We start from the raw sequence: 21264 nt of genomic DNA on the forward strand, positions 1-21264 counted from the left end.
AAAGTAGGACACCTGGCCACCATAAGTAATATAGAGATAATCTGTGTTAATCTTTAGGTAAGCAATATTTTTCACATGTTTATTGATAAGATTATAGAGTTTTCTTCTTTACTTCCTACTATAACTCAGTACCTAATATTGAACTCAATTGTCTCCATCCAGGCACCTTGTGATATAGCTGCTTCATTAGTTTCAGTAGAGGGGGAAGCCTCATACATGCATACCTTCAAATCAACAGAACATCATCAAACCTGACTAGGCATTGGCTGTACTTGAGGAAGCAACATTTTAATGTTTCTAATAGAACACAAGCACAGCACTTAGTACAAGCAAACTTAAGAGAAGCAATTCTGAGCATATGGGACGCCAAGAGAGTATTTACCACTATTTCGACTGGCAAGACGATTTAATTTTACTCAAGTTTTATTAGATGTTAAAGGGAAGCTTAAAACGTGAGGTGCAGCTTGAAATGGGATACAAATGAACTGAACAGTGTGTATGCTTTTACGTCTGCAGAGCTATTGTGCTGGGTGTCCCTGTAAAATATATGTAACGGCCTTCAAAAAGATACCACAGCTGGGAGACAACCCACATCAATGTGCTAATATGGTTTGCATAACAAGCGTAGTTTATACAGGCTGCTGAAATAGAAAGAGGTGCAAATGAAAATGGAATAACTTGCAGGAGTAAAGAGAGCACTCGTTTCAAGCCCATTCATCCCATGGTTGGCTGTGCTTGAACACTTTGTCAACATAAACCCATGTATACCAATTAAAGGAATGGTTTAAGTGAAGTCAACTATGCAGCAGTATCCAAATATCTAACATATTCAATAGAATTTAATAGCCCAATCCTATGGAGAGAATTAAAGCCATTGCTTTCACTAGGCATGCCTAACTGTCCATAGAATTGGGCATTTCAGTAGAATTGGGCATACAATATGCAAACTTAAAATCCCATTGAACTTGCATGCATGGGATCCACTCATTCACACAAATGTCACACACAAAGGAAAGCCATCCCTATGCTGTGTATTCAGAATTTCAGATGCACAGTCTGAAAGCCAGAGAGGAATGGGTTGAACTGTAGGCTCCCTCTAGCTGCACCTATTGCAATTTAAAAAAAAAAAAAATTTAAGAAACAATCCTCAGAACACTAGTTGCAGGAATAATCAAAGCAATGCCAATGGGACTTCTCTGGTAAAACACATATTAAAGGTGCTTCTTAAATATAATTGAAAGCTTTCACCTGCACTACTGAATTCTTTCAGAATCAGAGTTTGTTCCTGCCTCCACTCATTCACCTAACTCAGTTTCATTATTTATGATAATTAATTGGCATTCCTATAGAAACCTTTTTCTTTCTTCCATAGAAGTTACTCCCAACACTGTATTCTGCCTTACCACCACTCCCAAGGATGCACAGGTGAATCTGATCTGAAGCATTGCTAGCAGCAGTTGGATGGGATGGGAAGGAAAGGAGGATGTGGTTAGAAAACGGATCACTTAATAGCTTTTCTCGCTCTAAGGAGCTACCAGTCATCTCCCTCCAAACGATCTGCTTTCTTCATTTGGCAGCAAGTGGTTTCCTGTTTCCTTTCCTCTGTGGTGTCTTCCTGACACCCCAGCCACAGATTACTGCAAAGGGAACTGCATCTTCCTGGGACAACTAAAGGCCTGCAAAGGGAGGGCGGGGGAATGAATCCTTCCGGTTAAATGTGCCACTTCCTCCACAAGGCAGTGTCATAATAACTGCATTTCCTGTGCTTTGATATCACCCTGATAGTATCTACACAGCAAAGCCCTTCAAGTTATTGATAGAATCTCCTTGGGAGAAAACTGGATTCACTGGATAATCTGACAAATAAAGCAGCAGCAGCTGGGCTTATCTGAAGAAAAAAAAAAGAACGTGGTTGATTGAGACAAGAACCCCCGATAGCTATCGTCACCTTTAACAAGTGCCAGCACAGCCTGCCAAGAGAACACATACTCCAGAGAAGTGTCACACAGCCAAGTCATCAGCAAGAAGTGCATGGAGGGTGGGAAAGGAGTGATCAGACCCATCTGGGAGAGGGAACTACAACTAAAGTCAGAAGCCATATTTAAATACTTTTCACTGGAGTTGGGACATTTGTCAAGACTAGTTTTTTTTTTCCAGCAATAAACTGCATGATGTTATATTCATGCACTAAGAAAAGCTCCATCCTGCAGTAATCACACAATTTGCTGCATTAGTCAACACTGAAAGTACTGGCTAACTAAAAGAGATGGATACCCTTGCTTCTGTCCGACTTTTGGCATGTGCTGGGAAAAGAACCAAAAACAATAGATTTACGAGCTCAAAGTTATCACAAACCACAGGGCCATTATGCAGCTCTCGCCTTCCAAGAGACTTATAAATTACCCAACAATGTGATCTTGGAAAGCTTTGGGGGAATCTGAAGTACTGGATTTCTGAATTTGCTAGTTTTTCCAAAATAGCAAACTTAAGATCAGGTGAATTAATGCATCCATTTAATACTCATAGTGCCTTAACCACCTTGAAACTTGCCTAAAGTAGGATATAAATGAAATATGTCAATGGAAGCTGCATTCTTGGAAACAAATATTCCTAATTTTCTAAATCTGGAGGGAAAATAGAAGCAGGGAGTCCTGTGGAAATAATTCTCTTTATTTAACTTGGAGCGCAGCATTCATAGCTACGCTTTAAAAAGCAATCCTCTCAAACCTTAATGCAATACTCTCAAATCTTACATTGTATTATTTCAAAGACCTCACATGAAGCATTCAGAGTCCTAAACCCCTCAACTTACAGTCTACTGACATTTTACATAAAGCTATAGTGTGTGTGGTTTTTAAACACACCTAAAGTACCTGATAGATGTCACAACTAAGATCAGACAGCAATTTCCAGCATCGCTGTACTTGTGTACTATTGCCTAGACCCCCAATGTTTCCAGGAGTGAGGAAGAGAATGTTTTTTGTGCTAGAAATGTTTTGTTCACTACAGGATTCCAGCAGAGGTGACCATAGTCCAAGCTGGTCCATCTGAAAAGTCCCTCCCCTGTCTGGTAGATCAGCAGGAACCAGGAACAAATCCTACAGTATATGCTGAAAAGTGATAAGAAACAGTGTCTAGTCTATTGTGACAAGCACACCTACAGTTAAAGCTTTGAAACCCCTCCCCAGTGTTTGATCAGAACTGAGGAGTGCAATAAGTTTTAGTTAGAATTTATCTAGCCTGTAAATATATTCCCTCCCAACTTCTATGCTGCTATGCATATGCTCATGAGATCAGATACTGCTGTGCAATAGTACTATATAGAACGAACCCAGTTGTTCCAGCCCATAGAAACATCACCAGTATCAGACATACTTAAAACGAATTTATTTTACTTGCAAAAGACAAACAGGTCATAGATTCAATACAATAAAACCAGTGTGTATAACACGTCACAATAGACTGAGGTCTCGCAGCACTTTAGAGAATTAAAATCCCGTATCATGTACAGTTAAGTGCCACACCCAAGAATTTACAGACACAGTAATTTACTGCAATTAGTCACTTGAAAAATAGTTCCCTAAAGAAACATGCCTCATACTCCAGTTGGAGAGGGGAAGTTGCTAGAGTACTTTAGTGTAAACTCTGAAGTGTGTCAGTCCTTGGAGGTAATTTGCCATAGAAAGAGTGTCCAACACCTCATTAAAGTCCATCAGGTTTAGCAAAAAGCAGCAGGAGCTAATGTCTCTGGCAAGTATGTAGTCTGGGAGAGTTGCTGATGGTGTGGTCTCTTTGCACCCGGCATGTCAATCCATCGCCACAGTGACAGCGCTGGAAAATCTCTAAGCCATGAGTGCCTTTCTTGCGGTGTTTCGTGCATACCTGGCCTTCCTTAAGGACAGGTTTGCAAATCTTGGACCAAAAGTGGCGGGCACAGCACAGCCCTTCAGCACAATCTGAGGAGCGGAGGCACATAGCACCATCTTGACCTTAGGAAAGAGGGAGAGATAGTTGAACACATAGCATATTTGCTTACACCCAGTTCCATTTTTCCTTATGCAACAAAACAGACCTAAACCAATAGGTTTCAGAGTGCCCCCCAAAGGTAACTTCACCATTACTTGGAGGGTTAATAAGGAGCATGCTTGGTTCATGCAGAGGGATGACAAGGGCCAAGAGCCCTAGCCAGTGCCACACATGAACCAAGTGTGCACTCTAGAACCTTCTGTAATGTACAGGGCTTCCATGTGTCAGACACCTCAGATTCCTTAGATAAGCAACTGTGGCAAGCATTCCCTAAAGGCAGACAGTTTACAAGCTAATGAATTGAACGAACGCCTTAGCAAATGATGTTCTGCAGTTGCGGGGATGTTCTTCCCCCACAACACTGTTATGTTATGTGATCTGTTCACGTTGTTACTCAAGAGTTGTTGGCCTGTGTGCACCACTAAATGCATCGTTCATTGAAAGGATAACCCAGTTGGAAAAACACACCCATGAAACACAAAACTTCCCTCTGGAAATCATAAAACTTTCCCAAGTGCTGAAAATATGAGTACTTCAGATGTCAAGACTAATGCTGCTATATAGGTATCCAAAAAGAAGCTTTAACAGGGAAGGAGGCATCTTGCATGGATGAGGATGCCTAGAAGGGACTGACACACAGCTATGAGTTTTTAAAAGCTACTTCTGCAATGAATGAACTACCTTCTGTACCCATTAATCCACAACAAGCAACGTCAGCAGCCTTTGGCAGAGTCTTATGCCACCTGGTCCAAGTGTACCTTTGACAAGATCTACCAGACGTTCAGCTCCTGAAGCCTCAATTGTTTTCAGTGACTAATCGTCTCCTCTCTTCTTCCTCCCTTCTCATTTTTATAGCTGCTCACTGTGACAAGCCTTACCTTTCACATGGTGTAACTGGGATGAAGATGTAGTTCTTTTGAGATGGGGGTCGAAAGTGCCATGGTCAAAATTCTCTACGATGGTCTCTTCAATCTCCCCATGATTAAGGTGATCATGTTCCAATGGTGCACACATTCCTGATAAGAAAAAAGAAATTCCATGAACACACACTGACAATTTTGATAGCATTCTGGGGAAAGGTTAAATGGTCAGATGCTAAACAACTGGAGATCCTCCTGTCTCCATTAGTCTACAGTACACATCTGTACAAAGGGATTGCTTGCCTTTCATCCTGAAATTTCAAACCTTTCTAGTATCTCAGTGCTACTGCCTAGTCACTCTGTTAATTGTTATGGCAGTTTTTGTATTTCTATCCCCTACCATTTGAACCCTCGCGGAACACCACTGCACCACCAGCAGCAGCAAGAAGGAAGCCTAAGCAATGGTTGGTCCAATCTCCCAGAATCCTTCCAAAACTTAACTTGAGACAACATTCCATTCTGGGACCAACATTCCATTCTGGGACCAACTTCAGAATGGAGCCATTGCTAAGTGGTAGAGAACAGGCTTTGCATGCAGAAGGTCTCAGGTTCAGTTCCCCCATTCCTCCAGTGTTAAGAGGATCAAGGAGCTAGCAGTGGGAGGAAGGACCTCCACTTAAATCCCTGGAGAGCCGCTACACAAGAAGAGCCCTGCTGGATCAGACCAAGGGTCCATCTAGTCAAGCATCCTGTTCACACAGCGGCCAGCTAACTGCTCACAGAAAACCTACAGGCAGGACTTGAGTGCAACAGCATCCTCCCTGCTGCCAGTCAGTAGTAGACAATACTGTGCTTGACAAATCGATGGCTAGCCTGTTTTAAGACAAAGCTTCTTTATTTATGCTCAATTCTGAAGTCATGGTAGGGTGTCGCAAAGTACAAACACCCTTTCCCTCACCAGTGACCTTGCAAGGGAGAGACAGGGCTTGCAGGTGAAGTCAAACCCAATATCTTTACTAACAGGAAGAACCTATACATGTTTACACAGAAATAAGCCTACCTGTTCAATGGGGCTTAAGGATTATTACAGCCTACTTCCCCCCCCCCCTTTCCCTCTTGCCTTTAACAGCAGCACATCTGACAAAAAGCCAATAGATTGAACTTTCCTAGCAGGGAAGCGACAGGGAAGGCTTCACTTATTGGAAGCCTACTACTCACAACATCGTTAAAGTAACACGAGCCCTCCCCACAAGTGGAGCGGAAGATAGACCGCAGTCCTTAACACCAGACCACAAGACTGCAATCCTTAACACCAGACCACAATCCTTAACACCACGCCTACAACCAACTCAGATTTCAGGGTGCCGTTCAATATACATGTTCCGTCAACTACCACTGGGGATGTTTTACCTCAGGCACCTAGAGCAGCCTTCCCCAACCTGGTGCCCTCCGGGTGTGTTGGACCGCAACCCCCAGCATGGGGGATAGTGGGAGTTGCAGTCCAGCACGTCTAGAGGTGCCAGGTTGGAGAAAGGCTGCACCAAGATGATCCCTGGCCCCATTTTCTCCACGTCCAGCAGTTCGCTCCCAGGGAGGGCGGGCCCCGGACAGGCAAGCACACACTCACCGTTATTGCAGTAATTGCCCGGGCAGCACATGGCGTCGCGGAGACAGCGCTTGCGGCGCCTGCGACAGGCGAGGCAGACTTGTCCTCCAGGGACGCCCCCCCGGATAGTGGCGGAGCAAAACTCGTCGGCGTCGCAGTCCTCGTCGTCGGAGCAGACAGAGAGCTGCGCAGGAAGGAAGGGAGTAGAAGGCACAGGTGAGGAGGAGGAGGCGGCAGCTGCAGGACTTCGGAGACGCCGAAGAGCCCCGCAGCCCCTCTCCCAGCCGGCCAGCCGGCCACGTACCTGCAACGGATCGCCGTGTTTGTTGCCTCCGTCCGACAGCCCCGGGACCGTACTGAGCGGGGAGCCCTCCGAGGCTGCAGCGCCGCCAAGCGGCTGGTTCTTGATGGAGTTGGAGTGGAGCACGTTGAACGAGGCGCTCGCCGCGGCCCGGGCCCAGGCGGAGAAACAGAGGGCGGCCACCAGAACCGCCAAGACGCGGCAGGGGCCTTCGGTGCGCATCACGAGCATCTTCATGACGGCGAGAGTAGCAGCACGACCAACGGCGGGTTCGAATCCGCCGAGACGTTGGAAGCAGCTCACCGACCCGCTCTTGTCCTGAACCGGCGCGAACTTAATTCCCAGGGCGCCCGTATCCTTCGGAGCGCGTTCGAGTGGCTCAGCTGGCTGCTCTTGCGCCGACTTTATACTCCCCGGGGTCGTGAAGTATTCCCGCCCCCTCGGGAGGGAGAGGGCACGGGCGAGGATGGGATTACAAAGGGATCGTCAAGTCGAGAAAAAAAGCTTCGACGCACCCCCGCAAAGCCATGCGCTCATTGGACGGCGGGGAATTTCTCTCAGCTGCGACGCAATGAATGAATGAATGAATGAACCCTTTTGAGTTAAACACACGCACGCGATTCCATATGGGAGACGTTCCCGGCAGCCAACCCTTTTGAAGCTGCGCCCAGATGTGCACTTATTGGGGGTGTAGTCTCTTCAAGCAGTGCGCCCGATCCTATGCACGATTACTTTAGTACCTCAAGTACAGTGCCCAGGGAATGGGGCTACACCCCTGTGCATACTTCCCTGCTGGGAGTAAGCCCCATTGATCTCAGCGGGAGTTGCTATAATAAACATGCACAGGACGGGGGCGTTAAGTATAAGGCTGCAATCATATGCACTCACACTCAGCTTCCACGTGGGCTTTGACTGCAATTCCATGCACAGCTACCTGGGAGTAAGCACTATTGTACATAGTGGGACTTACTTCCGAGTAAAACGCAGTTGAGAATGAACGGTGCCTCTGATTTTATAATCGCCCCCCCCTCCCTCTCGTGTAGTCCATCTCTTTGTGTATATTCTGAAAGAAATTAAACGGAATTCAAGGGGATCAATTCCAAGAGGTGTGCCTAGGATCGCGAACAGAGTAACCTGAAGTCGCGGGGCTACAGCCTAGATGAAGGAACATGGCAACATTCCTTCATTATGGAACATTGGCTCAGCGTGTAAATGATTTGTGGATTGAGGCAAAGAAAGCTTCAGTAGAATTTGATAAGACTCTTCCCCCACCTTCCGGTTTTCTCTTTAAAGATATATTTTAGTTCTTTAAAAATCTAAGGAGGTTGAGTTGAGAATTGTCAACGGCTGGGCTTCTGTTGATGTCTCACATCCAGCCATTCCACCCTTACCTTCAGTGAGGGCATGAGATACACAAAAGGACTCGATTACCACATCAAAAGAGATGGACCAATGGGAGTAGAGCCTTCTGGTTGCTCTTTGATGAGCTACTGAGAGGCAAGGTGAATAGGCCTTAGACTGGCATTTGTTAATTGCAGATTAGAGAGGGGATGAGTTGTTCTGTGGAATTTGAAAAGAAAATTTAAAGGCACGATTAACCAACCCTATCATGCTTGGTTTTGTTTTGTTTTTTTACTAAGATTTTAAAAATTTGTTATCACTGAAGAGGCTGGTTCAACACCTAGTGGAGATTAAATAACCACTAGAGGCTATAAATAAAATTCATTACCGGGCCTTCAAGCCCTCTCAACCCATATAGATTGATTAGCTCATGTCAATAAGGAGTCCTCTGAACTGCAGCTTCTTTGGAGGCCTAGAGAGTTGCTAATTGTTCCTACTCATCTCCCTAGATCTTCTAAGGGTGTTAGGCTGGGCAAGAAGTTCAAAGAGGGACAACTATAATTGGTGCTAGCCATGCGATCCACAGACCATTTCTCTGGCACTTTTGTTCCTAAACTAGTGCTGCTCAGGTGACCATGCATTTATACCAGCAAACAGGAATGCTATACAACTATTTTCATCTTTGTGAAATTAAATCTGCAAATTAGTGTGTTAGATTCAGAAGAAATTATAGTTCTGAAAATAAAAAAAAGACATTTGTATCAAAATCTTTTCTATATTTACTCAGAAATAAGTCCCACTGGGTTCAATAGGGCGTAATCCCAGGTAAGTAACTTTAGAATTTTGACTGAATGCTCCTTCAGTCCAATATTTGGTAAAATACAAACATTCAGATACTTATTTTAGGTTTTTAGCACTGTAACAAATACAGAGCATTCATATAACATTATTGATTTATATAAAGTGTTGTTCCAATAGGCAAGTCTATTGGACTTTCATACTGAAAACTGGAGATCTGAAAGGTCACAGTAAGTATTAGCTTTTAACATTTTTTATTAAGCAATTCAGGTTGCTATCCGGGGCTAAGCTCTGTTGAACTTACCTGGGAGTAAGTTCTATTGAATTTAATGGGACTTATGAGTAGACATGTATAGGATTGCACTGTAAATCTACTCTAGAACATCATTTTTGCAGAACTGTGTTCAGTCTAGTTTGGGTCAGATGTGCAAGTAGCTGCAAGATAAGGGTTGGTAACTTGCATAAACACCACAGGTGTTCATGAAGAGAAGGTAGATTTTTAAAGGGGAAAGTACTTGAAGCTGAAGGTGTGTGGGTGGTTTTCAAGTCAACTTGGTTACAGTGAGTTATCAATGGTCAAAAGTCAAAATGTTCTGGATTAAAAAACATATTAATGCATTATCTAGTGTATGTTTTCTTTAATGTTTCTTGCACAGAAGTGCATATTATCAGAAGGTGTATCTTTCTCAGCTGAAAAGAAGCCCAGTGTTCCAGTCCATTTTCCAGACTGCACTGTGAGTTTGCTATAGTGACATGTGACAGTCACTTGACTGGGTAGTTGTCATCCCCTTATAAAGGCCTTTCCCAACCTACTGCCCTGAAGATATGTTGGACTCCCAGGATTCTTCCTGGGCACCAGGCTGTGGAAGGCTGTTATAGTAGATGTGGAACATTGTAATTGATTTATGAACAGAGAAAATGGGTATCTGTTTGGGTTTTTTTATCTCTTGCTGATATAATTCCTAAGAATAAGGATAATTCAAAATGAATCCCAACAGATGACTAGTTTAATTGGAATAGCTTATTTGCATTAATGGGACTCCTGAGCTATTTTTCACTCATGTGGGATTGTAGACCTTGGCTGAATGTATTTTTGGACATCAGTGTCATCTGTTATCTCTTGTACGTATTTTGTAATACATATTGTTGTAGGGTTCCCCCCCCCATTATGTGATGTTGTGTGTTTTGTTTCATCAACCAGATCCCTGGTACATTTTGATGTGTGCAGGGAGCATTCTTACTGCTTCCACTCTTGTCCCTGTGCAAGGATGGCACACACCTACAGAAACAACCTTGTAGAATCGGACTTGCAATGCAGACTTGACCAGTCATGTTTATTCATGTATCCCTTTTTTCCAATTACTGCACTCAAACTGGGTTCATACACAAAATGTAAACACAACAGTGATTATTATGGAATAATCAACTTCAGTACAAAAATCAATCAAATAACCTGCTTTTTGGAACTATGGACCTCTCTCAATCCTGCTACATAGTAACCTGTTGGATCCCACATTGCTTGCACTACATGATTTTCCCAGTTTGGTGGATACTTTGGGTAACAATCCTAGCTGAAGAGGTGATTCCATCCAAACCATCACAGTTTTACAAGCACTCTCTCTAATGAGGACAAAAACTCTCCAGCCAAGGTATTTATTTAGTGGGATGCTACACACCTAGCCAAGTCCTTCATGAGGGTGTTCTGTCTGGGGACTACCAAGAAATAGGTTATTACATTTTTGCATTGGATCTTCTTGATTATATAAAACAAAGGAAGCACTTTAATACCACCTAGCTTCTCAAGAACAGTCAGAACAAATTACTAACAGGAAGATAAGGGGGTGGGGTGGAGGGGAATGGTTGCCAGGCTGAGTGGGTTGATTTATACATCAAGGGCTCTGAAACAAAAGCAAAACTCCAACAAGAATTAAATTCTAGACTACAGAGTTAGGAGATAAAGTAATTAGGATGAATTGTGTACTGCTTGCATTATGCTAAGCTATGCAATCCTAGAGAGCATAATCCAGTGCACAAGACAGGCCACCCAACTTCACAATGCTGTTGAATGCTATTGCTGTAACATCTGAATGCAAAAAAATAAAATAAAAAATAGTATATTACTATTTACTATACACATTTCCTATAATTGTTCCTATACACATTTACTTGGGAGTAAGGCCAATTGAACTCAATGGGACTTATTTTATTTATTTATTTCATTTCTATACCGCCCAATAGCTGAAGCTCTCTGGGCAGTTCACAAAAATTAAAACCAAACAACACACAATAAAACAATTTAAAATATATAGAACATTAAAAACACAATATAACAATACAACCACAATAAAACCTAGCAGCAGTGCAGGAGTTTAAAATACAGATTTATAACAGCAAAGATAAAAATTTAGAAAGCTAAAATGCTAAAATGCCTGGGAAAATAAAAAGGTCTTCACCTGAAAGTCCTTAGAAAAAGGACTTCTAAGTAGATATGCATAGAATTGCACTGCACCATGTTTATTTTGGTGCAAGCTTTATTGCATTTATATCCTGCCTTTTTTCCTCCATAAGGAACCCAAGGCAGCATACATAATCCTTCTCTTCCTCCTCTCCATTTTATCTTCGCAACCACAGCCCTATGAGGTAGGTTGGGCTGAGTGTCTGTGACTAGCCCAAAGTCACCCAGTGAGCTTCCATGGCAAAGTGGGGACTAGAAGCCGGATCTTCTGACTCCCATTCCACAATTTAGGCACTACCACACTGTCTCTCTAGTATGCATCTGATGAATCCACTTTAGCAGAAGTATGAAGAGCTATCTTTAGTAAGATAGATAGATAGATACACACACACACACTAGAAAAAAAAAAAACAAATATTGCAGAGTCAAATAGCTATTAGTCACTTTCCCAGGCCTCTTGAATAAGATCCCCTCTCCCGCACCACAGGGTTAGAGGCTGATAGTTGCCAGAAGACAAGCACTCCAATTCTGAGCATGAAATGCTTTATCCTCAAAAGCTTTTCTCAAATCATGAGATTGTAACTTTTAAGTGTATTTTAAAACAAAGTATTTCTTTAGTTTGCACTTTGGATTCTAAATATTTTGGCATAGCCTTGCCAAGTGTTTTTTTCCCCTGCACCATAACAGTGGCATGAGAAGCAGAGATTCAGGGCATGAAGCTTTCCCCAGCATGGGGATGTGTTACACCATACATTTCTGACTGTTATAGAGGAGTTTGGCAGAGGGGCCCGACCATAAAAAAAAAAAAAAAGTGGGCAATCCTATTTTGGACTAACCTACCATATGATTCACCTGATGGAAATAGATGCACCTACAAAAACAGCTATAGGTCAATGGGGATTCTAGGTGTGTGTATTTATATCACAGAGAAGTAGATCACAGAAGACTGGTCACCACCCTTGTAATCAGTTCTGATTGACAATTAGCAGCAGGTTTGCATTTCAGATTGAGCAGAAGGTGAGAATTTCATCAAGGTCCAAATCTCCCTCTCTGTCTCTCGCTGTGTATATGTATGCATGTATATATATATAGAGAGAGAGAAGAGATGGCACATTTGCTGTAATGGTTTACAGCAAATGTGTATTCACTTAAAAATGTTTGTAAAAATTAACCCGTTAGTATTTAGAACAATGGGATGGACAGAGATGTAGGTATCTTAGGTATCTACAGTTGTTATGAAATGTGTGCAGAGTGAAGGCTACTCTCAAGTAGAATGTTTTATACTTCTGTTCTCTCATGCATACACACACCATACCCAGGTGCTGTTACAAGGGCAAACAGGTACCATTCCTGCATGAACCACTCTCATTGTTTTCTCATTACATCACCTCCACAGTCTGTAGCCCTCTTCAGACATCTGTATGCTCCATGAATCTACATAGGATGGAGATGGAATTTTGGTTGCAGGCTCTGTCCCACCTTCTATACCTTCTGTCACATTCTACAATGTGCCTACGGATGTGCAAACGTACATAGGTAAGCACACCACAGAGACAGAACAAAACATGTTCTCCTTACTAAATGTCTAGAAGAAGTCTGTTGCATCTCTGCATTGGGGATAATTGAGCCAATCACACGTGATGCAGACAGAGGTGTTACCCTATTTCAGATACTGATTGGATGAGGGCAAGGGCAAGAACAGTTAATCATAAAGAGGTGTAGTAGACTACAGGGCCTACAAGCCCTCTTCCAACTCTTAAGATTCTAAGGCCTAAACTCCATGTTACCTTAGTTGCATAGTTCTGGCCTTGAGTGAAGGATTTCCACACACAGACACACCCCACAAATTGCCAGTATAGGCTACCCAATCTAGATTAAGGTCCTCTGTACCTGCAATATGTATTGCCAAAAGAGGAGCCATTTGTTTCAATGGCAGCTTTTTTGGCAATTACAGGCCCAGCCTGATCAAGCCTCCCAATCCAGATCAGGGGTCCCACATGGGCAATTTATGGCTTTTTAAAAAAAGGCCAGAGCTATGCAGCTGATAATGTGTATTTTGGCCCTAAGGCCAAAATGTGGATGATAGTTTTGGGCTACCTGGAGAGTTTGCTTTTTCTTACCCCACCTCATCTCCAGCTGTTTTTGCTTTAAACAGACCCAGACCCAGACATTTTGCTACCTGAGGCAAAGGAAAAGATGGTACCCTCCCCCCATTCCATCTACTCCAGCCAACCAGACTGGTACTTGAAACAAACTTCAACACTGGTACTGGGACAGAATCCAACACTGGTACTGACTGGGACAGAATCCAACACTGGTACTGGGACAGAATCCTGCACTGCAACTGAGTGCAACACCTTAGCATCGCTTAAGGAGCACAGGGCAGGCTGTGTGGCATGCATGCAGCTGTGTCCTCCAACTCCGCCACTGCTCTCCACCTCTTGGTCAGTACCAGCTCCAGGTTTTGGAAGGCGCTTGGGCAAGACACCCTTAATGGGCCTCCTGCCTCAGTGAGTCTACCTTCTCACTGCTCTTGTCATTAGCTCAGATGGATCCTTATCCTCTTTTTCATTATTGCTACCACTTGCTTGCTTAACAGGCAGAGAGCCAGTGAGCAAGAAGGCCATGGTATCTATTGTTCCTCTTTCTCAGCACCATCATTGTCTGGGCCGCAGACTGAAAAGCAGGTGAACAAGCAGGTTGCAATGGTGAGGGGGAGGAGTAAGTTCAGGGGACTCTTGGCAGTAGACCCCTGCTGGGGTGTGGTCCCTTGGCAGGTGTCCAAACTTGCAAAACATTGATGCCGGCCCTGCTCCCAGTATCTGTTATCTGCACTCTTCTTAATGGTAGGGCTGGTCTAAGGGAATTCACCTTCAAGGTTACAGTAAAGTGATATTACATCCCAGCCAAAATGCATATTTATAGACAATGTTCAGACTGCTGCTGGAGGGATATGAGCCACAGGAGAAGTATTTTCATCTTTGGAGCTTATATCCATGTCAAACAATACTGGCCTCATATAATCCAGGGTATTAAAGTGATCACTGGGGAAGTTAGTTTTTAAATTTATATGTTAAGTCTCCATACGCTATTGCAGAGTTTAGCAATTACTGGCTTTGTAGTTGACGAGTGATTTAGTGGAGCAAGAATGTTAGCAAGCGTAGCTCCAGTATCTTTTTTCACAGTGGGACTGATGAAGTTGCAGGGTGCCATTTGTTGTAAGCGGGGCTGGTGTTAAGGATAGGCATGGTTGGGTACCTGCTGAGGGCCTACACCCTGGCAGGGGCCTACTGACAAGATCCCCGGAGTTGCTTCTCCTCGACACCACTGCAACTTGCTTGTTCACCTGCCTCTCGCTCTATCCCAGACAATCGTTACGTGAAGGAGGGGTGGCAGATGCTATTGCCTTCTTGCTCACTGGATATCTGCCCGCCAAGCAAGGAAGTGGTAGCAATTATGAGAAAGAGGATAAGGAGCAATAGCAGCTGGTGACAATGGTGGTGAGAAAGTACACTCACTGACAGGGGGCCCACTGATGGTGCCTTGCCAAAGGGCCCTCAAAAACCTGGAGTCGGCCCTGGTTGTAAGCTTAGAGGGCAGGTCTAGCCTGGCACCTGATCCTATTAGGCAAACTAGGCTCAGGCAGTGACCTGGTTTGCACAATCACAGCAGCCCATTGTAGCTTATTTAAGCCACAATAAGCCACGGCACCTGTGGGTGCCAGGTTGCCTATTCAAGCCATGGCTTGTTGTGTCATCCAAACAGCGGTGGCAGGGGTTGTTTGAGGGTTAAACAACCCTCAAATAACATGTGGTCTGTTGTAGGGTTATCTGAGCATTTAACCCTCAAACAAACCCTGCCGCCCAGGTTTGGACGACACAGCAAACTGTGGAAACACCCCCGGCTGGGGTCGCATTTTTTAAAATGGCCGCTGGTATGCACTGCAACCTATCCTAGTGTAGATAAGCCATGGTGGGCTGTGTGATCATGTGAACCAGCCTGATTGCCCAAAGATCACCCAGTGAACTTCATGGGATGTGCTGAATCCAGGTCTCCCCAACCAAAGTCCAACATGCTACCCACCACCATGCTCCCCTTTGCCAGCTCACTATTCTGTCAGCCGATCCTAATATACTAGGTGGTTTGTGAAATGCTGCCGCTGCTCCTTGAGGAGAGTGTGTGTGAGTGTGTGTGAACACAGCTGCCTACATTCCTGGACTTCTCCTTGCGGGTGTAGCAGTGTGGGCTGTCATGATGACCTCGTGCCCGTCAAAAATTCACCACAGCCCACTGAACCCGAGTGCAGCACTGCACCGGTCATTCCTTTGTGCTTGCTTAGTTTGCATCTGGGAGTAAATAAAACCTGTTCCAAATGCCTGTGAGGCTTGGCGGGAAACGTTGTTCTGGAAGAGCATTTCTCGTGCGCGCGGAGGGGACGCTGTTGAAAGCCATACGCGGGTGAAATCTCACCGCGCCCCTCACTCTGTCTGGCCTGGGGCTTCCTGTCCGGCCTCTAAGGCGCGCCCAGGCACGGAGGAGGAAGGCACCCCTCATTGCAGAACCACCAGAGAAGTCCGCCAGCCGCCGCTCTCCTTGGCGAGATACGAAAGACAGGCCGCGCGTGTTTGCTTTACACCACTAACTCAAAAAAAGCCCCCAACCAGGCAGCCCCTTGGAGCGGCTTCGCCTGGACGCCGCGACCTCGCCGCCGCCTTTGGCGCCCGCGCTGTTTTCTCAAGCCATCTCCGGGCGAGCGACCGGTGTCAAATGAAGCCTGCCGGGGCCTCTCTTTGAAGCGCGAAGATCAAACAGCTCGGAGACCCCAGGCCTCGCTGAGCCGTCGAGCCCGGCTGGCGTTTCCACAAACACTCCCGTTTGCTTGCTCGGCTTGACGTCGCGCTCAGCATATTCGAGCCCGCCCGCCCGCGAATCTATTCACACGACAGCGAGCGGTGTTGGTTTGCCCCCGGTCAGGCCCCGGGCAAATAAACAGACAGCTCGGTGGGCTTAACGAAGAGGCGGGCCCGGAGGCAGAAGAGAGCGACCGCGGCGGCGACTTCGCGCGCTTATTTTGCGAGTCGAGTGTGCCGTGCCATGGCCCATGAACATGAAGCGTGGGGAAAGTGTACTCGCTTGGCTCCCTCTTGTGGACACGTCAAGGGTTGGTTTGTGCGTCCGCGGGGAGGATTGTTGTACGAGTGCGTGTGTTTGCGTGTGGATGAATGTGTGAGAGAATCAGCGCGCGCAGAGTTGCCAACTTTTTATGGGTCTGCGTGCCTTAAACGGAAGCTGGATCTGCAGAAGCCAGCAAGGGAAGCTTTTCAAGGGATGGTGATAAGCATTGTCGCCTGCTAATGCCTGCAGAGCAAGGCGGCAGGCCGTTTAATTTCAGTTTATAACCGTATCGGTATTTTGAGTGTGGATGGGGAGTTGAAGGTAAAGGCATCTCTTTAAATAAGATGGCAACCGTATAATGGACTAGAAGGGAGGCAGCTATCTATGAGCCAACTTATGCGACCATATTGCATTTGCACATGCAGTGAGATCTTGGTCTGCATTTACTCAGAAGTGACACCCGCTGAGTTCAAGAAGCTGGCTCTTTTAAATGATTCCTGAACAGATGCATATAGAGAAGTCCCTTCAGAATGTATTATAATCCAAGTAATGTTTTTTTTTTTTTTCCCCAGGGATGATTCTGTAAACAGTTCTAAAAGCAAAATGTTATCCCGGACTAATCTGAAAGAACAACGGTCTTTTGGGCAAATCAAATGCTGGTCCTGGGATCCCAATTAAATTCCATGCTTTCAGGTCACCACATCTCCCAAATCCAATGAGATGCTTGGATCTTGTGATGCTTTCATTTTTACTTTAAAGGTACTTGCATTTTTCCCACTGGGTATTTAGTAGCACTTTGGGGGTAGGGGGTGGGCATTGGTGAAGTGGGTAACCCCTCCTTCCCCAGTGCTATTGCCTGATCAAATGTGGAGATTCTTGCTTCTGCTTTTAATACAAGTGAAAGTGAAACATGCCAGGAGATCTGATCACAGGTCTTCTGCAGCTCATTTGGCCCCAACCCAAGACTTCCACTTTGAGAGGCAGTGCGGTGTATTGGTTAGCACGTTGGACTAGGACATGAGAAACACAGACAGGATTCGGATGGTCACAGGGGTAAAAGAAGCCATCATGGCTCCTCCCCCTGCCCTGAGCATGCTGTGCATGTGACCATAATTTATATAATTACCCATGATGCAGGGCAGGTTGTCATGCTGTCTGAACCTGGTGCGGTGCCTGGCGGGGGTGGCTTCTTACGCCACAACCCATGGCTTGTAGTGTTAGTAAGAAGCCACCCCGCACTGGGTTCACATGACATGGCAACCTGCACTGCATCACGGGTAATTATGCAAGTTGCTGCAGTGGCATGTGCGGGGCAGGGGGAGAAGTCATAATGGCTTCTTTTAACCCCGTGATCATCCAAATACCCCCATAGGTCCAATACCCAGACAGATATGTATTTCAGTGAGTGACTCTGGGCCAGTCACACGCAGCCTAACTTACCTCACAGGGTTGTTGTGAGGATAAAATGGAAGTGAAAGGAGAACCCTGCCTTGAGATCCTTGGAGGGAAGATGGCACATATAATGTACTAATAAATAAATAATTTATAAATAAATATAATGTACTAAATAAATAAATAGTAGTGCAGCCCTCTGGAAATAGGTTTCCCCTTTCTTGATAGTTTAATATTTTGATTCCCTATAGAGGCCCTCTATGTCAAGGGTGGGCAGAAGGGAGATCTCCAGATGTTTTGGACTTCAGCTCCCAGCATGGCCAGTGGCCAGGAATGCTGGGACTTGAAGTCCAAATCACCTGAGATCTATCTTCTGGCTTCCCTTGCTTTGTTACCAAATCCTTCACAAGCTTTGGCACTCTTACTGCAAAGGTCTGAGCCAACTCCACAATATCCATTAAGGCATTGCATATTCTATAGGAGATGTTAGGGAAGTTGAGGTTTTGTCACATAAGACCTGATTCATACAACTGTGTTATTCACAGTGATTGTTGTTATCATGAGATGGCCTGGTTATTAGAATAATTATCTAGGGTTTCCAACAGACTGGGGAAAACTAGCGGGATATGCTCCTGTTCCTTCAACAGCACATCTGTCTACCAACCTGCTGTTAAAGCCATAGGAGCAGGCAGGGACTGACTGAAAAGCTGGTAATCCTAATCACCACCTTTCCACTCTAGGAGCAGTTGCCATTAATGAAAGAAAGTTAGCAAGTGATAGGACGATCAACACTGGAACTGATCATTAAAAGAGCTTGTGATGAAAAGGCTTATGCCATGTGCAGAATTGGTGATTTTTGTTCAGGCTACGCTGAGGCTGCAATCCTAATATATGCATTTACCTGGGAGTACGTCCCATTGAACTCAGTGGGGCTTACTTCTGAATTGGCATGTGTAGAATTGCACTGAAGGTGACTTTCGTGATGAGGAGACTTGATGAAATAGGTGTTCTTACAATTAAGTGAAGTCCTACACAACTAAACCTGAGACTAAGTGCTTTTCTGTACAAAGCATTAATTGTATGCTCATCATTCCCTAGTTGCAGTTGTTTATGGGTTCTTTCCATGATGTTGTGACCCTCCAGTTTTGTTTCTGTGTCTAAAGAGCACTTTCGTTGAGTTTTTTTAGAGCAGGGAAATGTGGTATTTAATTGTAAAAATGAAAGAAAACACCTTCTCGCTTGTGTATTTGCACTATTCTGCTATACCACAGTGCCACCTACAGGTTATGTAGCAGAAAAGCAGGAAAGGAAACACTCTTCGTACAGTGCTTGGATCTCAATTTTGCATCAAAACCGAAAATAGATACAGCAGATCAACAGCCTCTTGCAGAAAAGCTCTAAGAGCCATGGGCAAAATTTCACTTTTACATTGGTCATCCTGTCCCAATGCATTGTGGGAGTACCATTAGTACTGTTTTCTGGATACAGCACCCCGTACTGCTAAGCATTCTAAGGCATGCGGTCTATTCAGATGCACGCTTTGTGACACTCTTGTCCTGAATAATCTACATAGATGAAGATTCCTTTTTAGTCAACTGGATCTAATTTCAAGAACAGCTAATGACTCTTATGATGGCCCACACGAGATCAGGCAGGACAATGGGGCTCTTTGCTTGTTTTTAGTTCAGCAGCACTTCCCCTGTTAAAATGAATTGTTGTTTGCAGTTTTGGGGAAGGGGAGGGGGGAGAGTGAGCAGATGAACAAAATGAAACAAAATGCCTGAGTTCATGTGCTCATCATGGAATCTACTGGATTGCAGCCAGCATGTTTAGAAAAAGAGAGCAAATCCAGCTGCAGGCAATGTCATTTTTTTTGTTCAGTCGTGTCCGACTCTTCGTGACCCCCTGCAATGTCATACTGGATCCCTTTGGCAGGAAGAGGCTACCTTTTTGCTTGAGGGCCAAAATGATAAAAATAAGAATGAGGAGAGAAAGTCAACATGCCGAGACAGTTCAAACCCCCACATCTGTTAGCCCAAGAGCTTCCTTTTTGGCACTGTGTGCACCATAGTGGATTCAGCAGAGCTGTGCTTTGATAGAGATTGGACCTCATTGACTGCCTCTTCCCTGTTTGTCCTAATCAGGATCCTGTAGAGTTCCCCCTTTCCATTTAAAGAGGGGAGGGGAGGAAAACGAGACAGTGAATATGAAGAACAGAGGAAAACCTACATCTTCTGACTGGCAGCAAGTGGGATGTATTTATTATTGCAAGCCCTTGTTTACTCCATTGGCCTAACCTACCATCATTAGCATCTAATGCTGTATTTCTGCGAGTCTGATTATATCTACTGGTTTTGCAGAATTATTGCTGTTTGTGCTATGGTACTTGAATATTTCTTTTTATTGTTTTTCTTTTTCTTTTTTTGTTTTTGTTTTGTTCTGTTGTATTTGGCAAATTGCTGGGAAAGGAAGTGCTCACAAGCCAGGATATGTAGAATGGAAAAGGAAGGTTCCCTTATAATGGTTGTTATGGGCAGGAGACAGGATGGCATGCTGTGGAGGAGATACCACCAGAATGGCAGGGGAGTTAGATGGCTACGAGCCATTCCCCTTTCCATTCTTTTCCCCATTTCCGCAGGTTCTTGGTAGACTGGCTACTGTACCCTCTGGCCTGGTTGTGGTGTTGGTGAATGTCTCGTCAGCTTAATACGATTTCACTCATCTATGATGATCATGGATGAGGAAATGATGTGGCATGTATTACTGAGACATGGGTGGGTGACCTGGCAGTGTAGACCTGACCCAGCTCTGCCTGTCCAGTTATTTGCTTATTTGGGGAGTCGTTGTGACCCTATGTTTAGGCACTTCAAACTTTTGATAAAAGTTCCAGCAAAGTACAGTTGCCTATAGTTTTTCTGATTAATATGCACAAACATACACAATGACATACACTTGCACGCAGTCCTTGTAGAACTTGTATTTCTACTTTCATTAGGCCATTTTATTGTAGATATCCATAAGCATATAAGTTATAGACTTAGTGAGTTCCTTTGTTTCTTTAGTGATTTTGATTTATTATTATGTACGCTGTCCTTCTTTCTGTTGCCTTTATTTTGTTAACCTTATTTCAAAATAAAAAAAAATGGTTTTTAAAAGCTCCATCTTGGTCACCAGGAAACCCTTTTGCCCTGGGATGGGCTATTAGGGCCTGTATTTTGTGTTGGGCTAAATAGGCAGATTGGGGATGCTATTGGTGTACCGCCCACTATGCTGCCCAATGGCCTCCTTGACCATGCTGAGATGTGCTTAGATGTGGTGTTGGAGAATCCTAGGGCCCTGATCCTGGGGGACTTCAACATTAACGCTGAGA

The 21264-nt window shown here is 44.6% G+C and overlaps 1 protein-coding gene across 1 annotated transcript; it reads right to left on the reverse strand.

Annotated features, from left to right (window-relative positions):
- Window positions 1-3366: 3366 nt before the first annotated feature.
- DKK1 (dickkopf Wnt signaling pathway inhibitor 1) lies at window positions 3367-7312 on the reverse strand. Its single transcript, XM_084841906.1, has 4 exons — window positions 6797-7312; window positions 6514-6676; window positions 4905-5042; window positions 3367-3989 (listed from the first exon to the last, which is right to left on the reverse strand). Exons 1-4 carry the CDS (start codon window positions 7028-7030, stop codon window positions 3739-3741), a joined length of 786 nt encoding a protein of 261 aa, XP_084698032.1. The 5' UTR covers window positions 7031-7312; the 3' UTR covers window positions 3367-3738.
- Between the last annotated feature and the right edge of the window lie 13952 nt (window positions 7313-21264).

The sequence above is a fragment of the Heloderma suspectum genome, chromosome 3 (genome assembly GCF_057233095.1).
Source record: "Heloderma suspectum isolate Gila_16-S chromosome 3, 16-S_ref, whole genome shotgun sequence".
NCBI lineage: Eukaryota > Metazoa > Chordata > Lepidosauria > Squamata > Helodermatidae > Heloderma > Heloderma suspectum.